Genomic DNA, 11,621 nt, shown 5'->3' on the forward strand with positions numbered 1-11,621 from the left:
TCAAAAATTAGTTCATATAACACACTGATGGAATATAACTTATGTTTATAGAGTCCATCATTTTCTGGCATTCCGTTTCTGTACTTGGTCAGAGTCGAAAGGTCAGGAACCACGAAGTCAGTAAGTTCCTAAGGATATCCTCACTATCACATCACTGCTCTAACAAGTGGTGAGCAGGAGGAAATTCAGACAAGTCAAGCACCCACACCCCATACACAGTTAAAAGAATTTCATTTTTTTTCCTCTACTGATTCCAAAGAAGAAGTATGACGAGAAAAACTGGAGGGTTCTCACTTATTTGAATAACAAGTGAAAATCTAAAAATACCTTCACTGTACGTTATTACCAACTATAGCAGTGGGTTTTATAGTGACAGCCCTGTGCTATAATTTCTGAGAAAACCTCAACATAAAGCTCCATAAACCCAACCAGTCCTGTAATGTATCGCCTTATCTAACACACAATCATTTCAAACACAACTTTTCATGTTAGTATAATTTGTTCAAAAATGGTAATAAATACATCCTTGAAGCCAGAGAAATCACTGCACAATCTATTGTAACTTGTTCTTACTAGAACTGACAGTTAATCCTCGACCCAAGATCCAATGTAGAATATTCCAATATCACTTGGTTTAATTAAAGATATTCATTATACACATATCTTTTAATGGACCAACACTCCGAATCAACATTATAAATAATCTGGGCCAACTGCAGAGTAATGTCTGTGAACAATTATCACAAAACTAAAACATGGATGGCTGTCAGTCGGTGGCAGAGTTCTTGCTTTCACAATAAATATAAAATCAATTTCCTGTTCTAGTTCCTATTCCAAGTTGAAAATGATATATCTGACTATGAGTTCCAACTACCTTCATCCTTAGGGGTTTTTTTTGTTTGTTTTTTTTTTAAAGAAGAGAGGAGAAAAGAAAGAAACTTATGAGACCACCTAAGTCAATTCTTCCTCATTTGAGGGCACTTGGATAGTAAAGGTTTCTACATAATGTGCACATATGAGCTTGCCATTTCACATATATATATACATATATATATATATTTCTTTAAATGCTGTGATTTCCCCCATCAAATGCCACTCAAGTATTTCAAAAGTCCCTCCCATAATTCCACTATAAATTCCTATTTACAAAGGCTCAGTACATCTGAAAGCTAGTAGTAACCTTTCATTTAAAAAATAATAATATGCAGTTTCAAAAGCTTTTTGTTCCCATTTCAATCAAAAATAACTTCAGGGCTTCCCTGGTGGCGCAGTGGTTGAGAGTCCGCCTGCCGATGCAGGGGACACGGGTTCGTGCCCCGGTCTGGGAGGATCCCACATACAGTGGAGCGGCTGGGACCGTGAGCCATGGCCGCTGAGCCTGCGCGTCCGGAGCCCGTGCTCCGCAACGGGAGAGGCCACAGCGGTGAGAGGCCCGCGTACCGCAAGAAGAAAAAAAAAGGAAAAATAACTTCATATGTTTCAAATGAAATTTTGCAAGTAATCAGAGACTAATGAAGACTCATTGATTTAACTAGTTAAGGGAGTCTGAGAAGAGAATGAGAATTTAAAGCAACCAAGTATTTCATTTAGAAGAGCAGCTAATGTGTAGGTACACTAAGTCCTCTTCACTAAGAAATACAATCAGGACTCTTGTCTCAGGAGACTCTCATCCCCCTCTGTGTGCACATTCCTGACTCCCACTAACATTAACAAGCACCATACATGCACTCGGAGGAGATGCCAGCCTTGGTAGTATGTATGCATGGCAGCTGTGGTGACTAAATAATCCATACGGCTCTGAAGAGAAGTTATGGTTTGTTGGGTCTAGAGGCACAGCTACAGTGGTGGAATTCAGACGCTAGAAGCAAGCCTCAATCTGAATGCTTGATCCAAACCCTCTCCTGTCTAACCATACCTCAGATTGTAGTTAAGCCTGGGATTGGAAATTCTATCCCTAGCATGGTTTATACAGGTAGAAGTTCCATATTTGAGGAAACCTTAATTTTTTCACAGGCCCAGAGTTCTGTCCTCCTCCCCATCCACCACTCCTAACCCAGCATTCACTCATGCATTTCCCCACAATATATAGGAAATCACATAGTAGTTTTATAGAGAGAAAATCAAAGGCCTGGCTTAAACCACAAAAGCAAAATCAGAATCAAGTATGAAACTCCATCTTCAACACGAAAATCAAATAATACAGTAATCTTAACACAAGAGATATATGCTGAAATGTAAATGCCACAGGTTGTGTAAAGGGCAGAATTTAACCATTAATTCTAATTCTTCCCAGCAATTAGAAGTAGGTACTTAAGTCAGAGTCTTAATGCTCATTTAATATAGTTTCCTGAAGCCCAATTCAACAACTTCTTCATCCTTTCCAATGAAAAATATTCTTATGAAGTTCAGTTTATACTGAAGACATGGGTGCATAAGCACACATACAAGTTTACACTTCTGAAAAGAAGTGATAACAGTTCACTAGCCATTTTGCTGAAATTGGGCTTTAGAAAAAAAAGACTAGATGACACAAAGTTCTTAGTATACTTTCATATATAGAGAACACAATGAAAACTTCGTATTTGTTATCCCCAGTTAGGTCAGTTAATATTCAGAAAAATTCTTTAATATTACATCTAAATAATCATGGGGGGGAAATCCACCAATGTTCTAGAAGCTTCTGGAGACCTTTCAATCAATTTTATTTATATGCAAAACCAAGAGAAACTTTAAAAAAAAAAAAAAACACAAAGCTCCTCCTGATGCTAAAGCTCTCAATTTACTGACAGGCAAATGGCTTCATGCTGCCACTTAATCTCATTTCTTGCATAATGCCCTCTAATTAGCATATCAAAGTGAATTAATACTTCTAGGGCATTAGCAATGGGGAAATCTGCTCCAGGCTCACAATAGCAGTTAAGAGAGAGCCAAGAAATCCTCAAAAACACCACAAACCACTTTGCATTGCAAAACTGTTCAATTTATTTATCCTCTCTCTCTAAACACTTTTACCGCACACTGTTTTACTACTGTTCACCAAACAAAATGATAATTGCCAAAGTTACCAGCATCTGTAATGCCTGTTTAGAATCTTAATTTAGATTATGTTGCAGATAATTTCTATATGCAACCATTTGTTCTATTATAAATGTTAATATAGAAACAGAGAAAATGTTGACATTCTCAGTTAATTTGAGTTTGAAATAAAATTTTATGGGATTTTTAAATTTATTAATTTTTTAATGTAAAAAGCCACCTGCTGGACTGTGATGCATAAGAAATATGCTTTGAAAACTGATGTATCACATAAAACAAAACAAAACAAAAAATCATTTTGCCATAACATATGTTGAGTCTCCCAAATAATGGTTTAAACATTGTGAAGAAACAACGCATTAAAAGGATACATTGTATACCAAGTTCTCATTAATATGATCACACAAAAAGGGTTATTGTTCAAAACAGCTTAACATTTGTAAAGCACTTAAATTGAAGAAAACAAGTACAAAACTTTTAACAATGATTTTTATCCATAATTACTTTTAAATGTTTTCAGTCCAAATGAGTTACTATCACGTAGATATAGTCAGTTAAAAAAAAAAGCTATGCCAATTCAACTTAACACATCCTATCACACCAATTTTTTTTTACTAGACATACACTCAAATTTAGTACCAAAGCAAACTACTGTTACTATCAAAAACTACAAACATCTTATATTTATGGAATATGCCTATTTTAAAAATAACAATAAAGAAGAGATTCTGGTTACTATTCTGCCTACAAAGCGGGTAATTAGAATCAAGTGTTGAAGATTAATGAAATTTATTTTCAAATATGTTCTGTGTCTAAAGGTATATAAAAAGATGGGTTTTTTTCCAGAGGCTCATTCAAGCATTTCCTGCTAATTTATTTGCTAAATATAACACTATCACATAGCTGTGATAGCAATTTGTGTGTCTGATTAACTTCTATAACTTCGTAAAAAATCTTTTAGCCAGATCTAAAAAACTTTGACCAATTCACACTACACAGTGATATAAATTATTTACTCTCTTCATACGTAAAGACTCAAATGGCCTACTGAAGTAGAGCAAATGCTTGAAAAGGTCAACATGGGAGGGGGGTGTGCAAGCTTTGTTAGTCAGTTACTACCTAAATCATGCTGATCACACTGATAAATGGCTAAAACACAAGACTGCTGAGAAAACAAATAAAACATAATTCTCATAGTGTCAATATTGAAGTAATAAATACCTAAAGTTGTTCACGTGTACATAGAGGAAAAATAATCTAAAAATCCTTATTTAACTTGATGTGTTTGGTGCTGATGCGTTAAGTATTTATTCTGAATAGATACCTCAATGGTATGAGTACAAAATAAAGCGATGACTGATTTAGGGTGTGGTTCATGAAATGTGGTTTTCATTCTTCATAGCCGTACTTCATGGAACTTCATCCTACACAATGCCACCATAGACTATCAAAATATACATAATCTAAATAAAACATTAAACTTAAATGTCTTGGAAGTAGCCATTTACAAAATTTGTAAACAGAAATCTAAAAGTACAAGCAAAATTAATTAAAAGGAAAAGGATCCTAACATGAAAGATATACACACATATATTTTATGAAAGCCAGTGAACCAATGTGTTCTTTGAGGCAAGGCAAGGCTTCCTTTGCCACTGTATTAATATACTTCTGATTCAGAATAAAATTATGTAAATTAGTATAATAAAATAACATAGTAAAGTCCCAAATAAAAACCAGAACTACACAAATCTATAATAAAATGAAGTCCACTAAAACTGAGGCATGAAAGAATTACTTGTACAGATCAAGTTAGTATTGACAATAGGGTTCAATATCCTTTTACTGGGAAGAAAAAAAAAGGGTTGGAAGACAGGTCCATACTTTAAAGATAATACCTGCTTGATACCTTAGATCATGAAGTTCCAAACCAGTAGAGAAGTAAGATTTTTTTTTCTAAGTTGTCTATGAACGTATTACATGTATTGTCTTCTAAGGATGGGAGAGGAAGAGTAAAGAAAGTTAGAAAAACATCACTCTTTTACATCCTCCCTCAAAATTTCCTTAAAAAGCTCCAGTAAGTTAAACAAATCTATAAAAATAGAAAACAAAAAATATTCTTAAACTGCTCTGAGGAAAAATTTGTAATAAAGCAATACAATTTATGACATTTCCAAGATAAACTAACTTTGTATTTTTTCCCGTTTAAGCATTTAATATTTCCAATGTAAACAAGCCATAATGCCTAAAACTGATATGAAATTTACAACGTTAAAGGTCCATTAAAATTTGCTTCAAAATAATTTTGAAAGGGTGGGAGTTACAGAGAACACAAGATTGGCCAAGTGTTGCTAACTGCTGAAGGTGGGCAATGAGTTCATAGGGATTCAAGTTTCTCTTCTCTATGTATATTTTACATTTGAAGTTGTTCATAATAGAAAGTTTTTTAAAACTAGAAAATAAGTTCACAAAAATGAATCATGTATGGAACAGTGCATTTGTTTTTAAAACTTTGGAACAAATAATGATAACTATATTGGAAGTATCTCAAGAGCAACTTAAAAGAATGTACGCAACATATATAACATTTAGACTCACATATAACAGTTTTCACCTTTCTTGTTAAATTTTCACTCGATGGAATATTTGGGTTTTATACACTGGGAATTGAAGAATTACATGGCACTGAAGAAGAAAAATGAACAAATTTTTATATTGAAGCATTAAAATAAAAGAAAACAGACCAGAAAGACACCATGAGTCTCTAAACCTTCAGAGTCAGAATTAAATAGAGAGGTGTTGACTGAGAGTACTTGCCTTACCCCTCTGAAAGCTAGTCACACTTACAGCAGTAAAGATAAAAAGTTTAATCATATATATCATATTCTAAATGCATATAAAAACTCACAAGCTACCTTCTTGATCCACTTTTGATATGTAAAATCCTTATGACTCTTTCTAGGGAGGGTTCCTTTAAAAGGAAAGCATTTTTAATAGTAATTTCCTTCTTCTCCTTAAACATAAAAAATACTTCAACCAGTCCAACCAGGCAAGCAGGCCTTTCTCTTCCCCTGCGGACACCTCCTGCAGTAGAGAAGTTCATTAAGTTTTATGATCTTCCCAAGTCAGTCCTGCTTATAAGCCTCACAAAGGCCACAAATCTGGCAAACCATCATGTATGCCATTAGACATTACTAGTAAATGAATGCTATTTAGGGTTTGTGGTGGCAATAAATCAGAGTTTGGTTGGCAGCTATCAATGTGGAGTATTTTAACCTACCGTTTAGAAAGGAAAAGGTTATGTTGATTTTTTTTTAATACACAACATTTTTTAACAATATGACTCAGATTATATACTGTTGAACTTTCATTTTAAAATTTTTTTAATACATTTTTTTCTCAAAAAGAGCCATTTCCTTCATTCAAACTCTCATAATTAAGGGCTTTGGAAAGAAGACAGATTTATGAGGATGGAATCCTCTCACAAAGTACTTCAACAATCAAGATTAAGGTGGCCAGAAAGATGTGAGGGAATGCCCCCAAAGAAGTATGTAGATTAGGAGACCTCATAGCATCACGGATATTTAATGATAGATAGATGGTAAAATATGGCTAAAAAAAAAGAGAGAGAGAAAGAAATCTTAACATATCAACAATTACCTCACTGGTTGCTTACTTAGTTTAAAATGGACAAATATCTTGTTTTAAAGCCTGTAACTTTCAGGTGCTTTCAAAATGCATAAATACCAAAATTCAACAATGACATATTTCTGCCCCAAAATAACTGTATGATAAATTTTATGAAAGAACACATTTTCAAGAAAAAGCAAGCATCTCATAGTATACTTTTCCTATCTCTGAACAAGAAAAAAATATAATTATGGTAGATTACTCATTTATATGTCAAAAAGGAAAAATACCTTTTCTTATTTGGTAGGAGGGAAAAAAGATGTTTTCCAAACTAAATCCCTCATGTGCATCAGAACTTGCAGTGCTCACTGCCTGATCAGAAACCTCAAAATCTACTGGGCAGATCTACAAATACGTGGATTTTTTTTTAATGATTTTGTCTTATTTTAGAAAAAGCATAACTGAAATGACATTATCCATTGAAAGGACAGCTTTACCCCCCATCTCCCCACTAGTCAACCCCTTACCCCTCTATTGTGCAGGATAGAGTCATCACGTAATGTTCCCAGTTTCTATTACAAATGACTAGGTAAACTTTCTCTAGGTTATAGAGAATTAATCTTTGGATACTATGTTATTAGATTTAATAAAATGATTTTTTTAAAGCATTATGCAATATACATTATATCCTACAATGCTTATTTTATAAGTTCACTGTTTCCAAAGCATGACTGTGGGAACAGATTGGGGGTGTGGGGGGAGGCCTGGAATTTGCTGTCCCAGTTTCTTTGCTTCGGTAACACTAATGTCTACACAGCTGTTTTATTTCAAATCAAGGATTCTGAGTCCAGCGTCCCTGTCTCCTTCTAAGACTAGTTTTGGAGTGAGGTGGAGCTATGGGTAGCAGGGGAGAAAGGAAAGCAGAGAAAGAGCTTCACCCCCATCAATCATTCAGTACTTAAATCCCGTCCCTCTCGAGCTCAGAGAGGCTGGCAGGAAGATGCCTCTGCCCAAGACAGCCGCCTTTACTCTTTGTCGGCTGTTGGCTTTTACAAAAGAGATAACGTGCAAACTTGGATCCGCTGGCCAAAGCACAAAAAGAGGATCTAATTTACAAGTTATCACTGAAAGCCTCACAAACAATTTTCAAAACACAAAAATTTCTTTTGTCAGCTACCTCTTGCTTCTTAAACAGCAAGCGCCCTGCCAAAGCTCTCTCTGCCAGTAATCCCAGACTCTGAAAAGGCTTGTTTCTTTTTCGTAACTCACCTTTGACATGAGGTTGACTATACTTTCCTTTCAGAATGGTGTAACTTAAGTCTTGTGCAAATAAGCAACTAGAGGACTTACGCTTCCTAATTGAATTCTGCCTGCTGCTAAACGTCTAAACAAGAAAAGCAGTTTGCTGGGTTTGGTTCTCAAGCTAGCTAGGCCAAAACTTTAAAAAGGCAAAATAATAAATACAAATCATGAGGAGGGGGTGAGAGGGGAGGGACATCAATCCCCTCTCCTAGTAACATAAAGCCGTATAAAGTTGAATCAATCTTAATATTCACAACATAGTCAATACCCCAGTGCTTAGCTGTCAGCAGAAACTGAAGTGGAGCCCTGATAGCAAGAAAACCCTTGGACATTAAGCAACATAATTTACTGAGAATTACACACTTTTAGGCTTCTAAACTGAGAATCTTCAAGATTTAATGCTTGATGTCTCATTTTATAGTCAGATAAAAATTAGCTATGTTTTAAATCACAATGCTTTCTAAAGGTAGCTAAAAATCAACAGAGTAAAAGTTAGTAATTTTAAATGCCTGTGGTTTTCAAAAGTAAAATACATCTTAAAAACAATCACTCAACATTAAGAAACCATGCATACTATGTGAATGAAAAGCAGGAAAAGCACTCTTTAAGGCTCTCAAAATTTGTTGTTAATTATGGTTTTAGCTTATATTTTAATACACAGCAATAACCCCTCACCTTTTATTGATTACTTTTAGGATCAGAATAGAATTGCAGGGTGAAAAATCTGTTTAAAAGGAGGGCAACTCTCCTACCAACTAACAATTATATACAGTGTGCTATTATTTGTACACTCAATTTAAACACAATCACATTTAACCTTTTAAATATCTCCACTTAAACACTGCTATAGCCTAGACTTTAACTTTCTCTTCTTTTCTCTTGCCAACTTAAAAAATGGCAACTTTATAATACTGTATACCCATCATACATACATACACACACACACACACACTTGTTCACCATATACAGGGAAGATAACGCCAAATAGGACCTAAAACATCTAGATTAAATCTCTAATTCCACTTGACTCGCTACTATCACCTCAAGACTAAAATATCTTCAATTTTAAAAAGTCTAACAAGGAAACTAAGTTGAAATGAATTGTCAGAAATTTGTCTAATATGTATTTGTAGTTTTCATTCCAGCACTTCTGTAAAAGCTGTCTCCTCATATATTCCCTGCCTTGAACACTTCAAAAATTGCTCAACCTGCACCTGTGGACCTTTTTCTACTTCATAAAATATATTAAGTATGCTTACAATGTAATGGCTTTAAACATAAAATTTAATAAAAATATTAATAGATGTAATAAATACATTGTATATGCCTAAACATATCATTACCCTTCCTGCTTCTTAAAAGTAGTATTCCCAACTAAAACACTAATTCAAACATGCTACTGGAGTCTGTTCAATTGCATCTATTCTTCTATCTGTGGAACTGAAGCTTAAGGCTACGTAAAACAAAGTTCGGAATATGCTTCTCCCCGGGTCTCGGTCCCTGGCATCCAGTCTCCCGTTGCTCCTTTTAAAAACTGACATACAAACAAGGCGAAAGGAGCAGGAAAGGGTGGCAGGCGCTCCCGGCCCTCTCCCCGCCTGCAGCCAGGGGTGGCCGCCTGGGGACTGCGACCCAGACCCGTCCGCATCTACACTTCATTTTACACAAGGAGCGGAATTAAGAAATCGACTCCAGATTTATTGCAGTTTTTTCTCACGATCAGGAGGTGGGAAGGAAAGAATGATCAAAGATGGCGGTGCCCAAAAGCAGCAGCTCTCAACTGGAGAGTCGAAGGAGTAGCTCGGACCCCACCTCGGGGGTCTCCGGGCCCACTGCGGGGCGCAGCGTCTTACCTGTTTTCTCTTTGATCTCACACAGGACGCTGAAGAGCGCGGGTTTCATTCTGTGACAGTTCAGGGCATGTTTCCTTAAAAAACAAATAGCAAAACACAAAGGTATTAGCATCACCTATGGAATAATATGGCGCCTTCCTTTAAGTTAGACCCAATATTTAATTCCGGGCCCCTATTTTGGAAGGCTCTTTTGAACCATCGCAAGTCAACCGAAACTCAAGTTGACTAGTTAGCGACAGCCGACAAGCTCCGGCGGCTAAAGCTCCAGCCCGCACGAAGCGCGACCCATCTGCCCGGCAGTCAGCAGTCTCGGCCACCGCGGGACGCGAACCTGCTCGGGGAGCCGCGATCCGGGGGCAGACGGCGGCGACCCGCGAGAGGCGACGGCGTGGAGGGGCTCCTGAGTCCGCCCTCCGCCGGGGGAGCGGGCGCTGCGCGGGCGGCCGGCCGGCTGCGGCCAGCGGGCGGTGACAGCTCGGCGAAGTTTGCGAGGCGGCCCTCCCTTCCCGAGAACTTGGCCGCCCGCGCCCGGACCCGCCGGGGAACCGCCCAGCGCCCAGCGCCCGGGCTGGGGCGGCCGCCCGCATGGCGAGGTCGTCCCGCGGCCAAGCGGAGCCGGGCGCTGGGACCCTGGGCCGAGGAGAAAGTTGCACTTCCCTCAAGTGCGGCCCGGGGCCCGCTCGCGGCGGCGTGCACCCGGGTCCGGGCGGGAGGTTTGAATCCATGCGAGGGGGCCGGGCTGCCAGAGGGCCTGACTAGGGGGGCGGGTGAGAGACACCCACAAAATCCACGCGGCACGAAGTCCGTCCCGCGCCCCGAGAGCAACTTTGCCGACTCCCACCCGTGTCGAGGGGCGCCAGGGCAAGTCCCCCAGAGGCCCGGGCCGGCGGCCTGTTTTCGGAGAAAGTTCCCCGCCCCGGGCTGAGGACCCGGCCCGGGCGCCACCCCGGCCCCGACTGTGCCGCGGGCCCGGCTCCCGCACACACACAAAAGATGCTTAATGAGACGACACCAACTTTGCTTGCGCCTCGTCCAAGCTCTGGTCGGTGATGGTCATGATCTGGTGGAGGATGTCGCCGATGTCCTGCTTCCTGCCGTCGCCGTCCGCCCCTTCGTGGCCGTGCGGGGGAGGCGGCAGGGCCATGCCCCCCTGCACCGAGTGGCCCGCCAGGTTCACCCCGGCCAGAGTCTGCAGCATCCTGGATTGATCGTCCATCCCGCCGCGCGCGGGCGGGAGCGGGCGGCGGCGGCGGCCGAGGCGAAGGCTGAGGCGGCGGCGGCGGCGGCGGCGGCGACGAGGGAGGAGAAGAAAGAGGGGGAGGGGGAGGGGGAGGCGGCCGCGCGCTCCCCGCCCGCGCGGGGAGGGGGCCGCCCGGCCGGCGGGGCCCGCGGCTGAGGCGGTGCGGACGGGCGCCCGGTCTGGCTTCCGCCGCCGCCGAGGCTGAGGAGAAGCGGCGGGCGGAAGCGCCGGGCTCCGCGTCGGTGGCGGAGGCGGAGGCAGCGGCGCCCGCTGCCCTCACGCGGCCGCCGCGCCGCCTCCTCGCCGCCGCGCGCCCCGCCGGGTGGCCCCGCTCAACTTGCTCCTCAGCGCCAGCCGAGTTGCCGGGACGCCCGCCGCCCCCCGCGCCAGTCTGCGCACTCCCTTCCCTCGGCCGCCGCCGCCGCCGCCTCCGCCGCCTCGGCCGGGCGGGATCCGAGCCCCAGCGGCCCCGGGGGAGGGAGCGGCGGCGGCGGGCGGCGGCGCAGGAGGCCGGCGGGCGGGCCGAGGGGAGCGGAGGAGGAAAGTTTGGGAGCGGGCGGACT

The 11,621-nt window shown here is 41.1% G+C and overlaps 1 protein-coding gene across 2 annotated transcripts in view; it reads right to left on the reverse strand.

The window, feature by feature from the left end:
• The window catches only part of PBX3 (PBX homeobox 3), a 231,861-nt gene extending 220,773 nt beyond the window's left edge, over positions 1–11,088 (reverse strand). For both annotated transcript variants that reach the window (XM_030858661.2, XM_030858658.2), the window contains exons 1-2: positions 10,835–11,088; positions 9,819–9,892 (exon numbers count right to left, since the gene is read on the reverse strand). In XM_030858661.2, the coding sequence (XP_030714521.1) occupies positions 9,819–9,892; positions 10,835–11,034 (274 nt within the window). In that variant the 5' untranslated portion in view covers positions 11,035–11,088. The remainder of the gene's footprint in view (positions 1–9,818; positions 9,893–10,834) is intronic.
• Between the last annotated feature and the right edge of the window lie 533 nt (positions 11,089–11,621).

The sequence above is a fragment of the Globicephala melas genome, chromosome 6 (genome assembly GCF_963455315.2).
Source record: "Globicephala melas chromosome 6, mGloMel1.2, whole genome shotgun sequence".
Lineage (NCBI taxonomy): Eukaryota > Metazoa > Chordata > Mammalia > Artiodactyla > Delphinidae > Globicephala > Globicephala melas.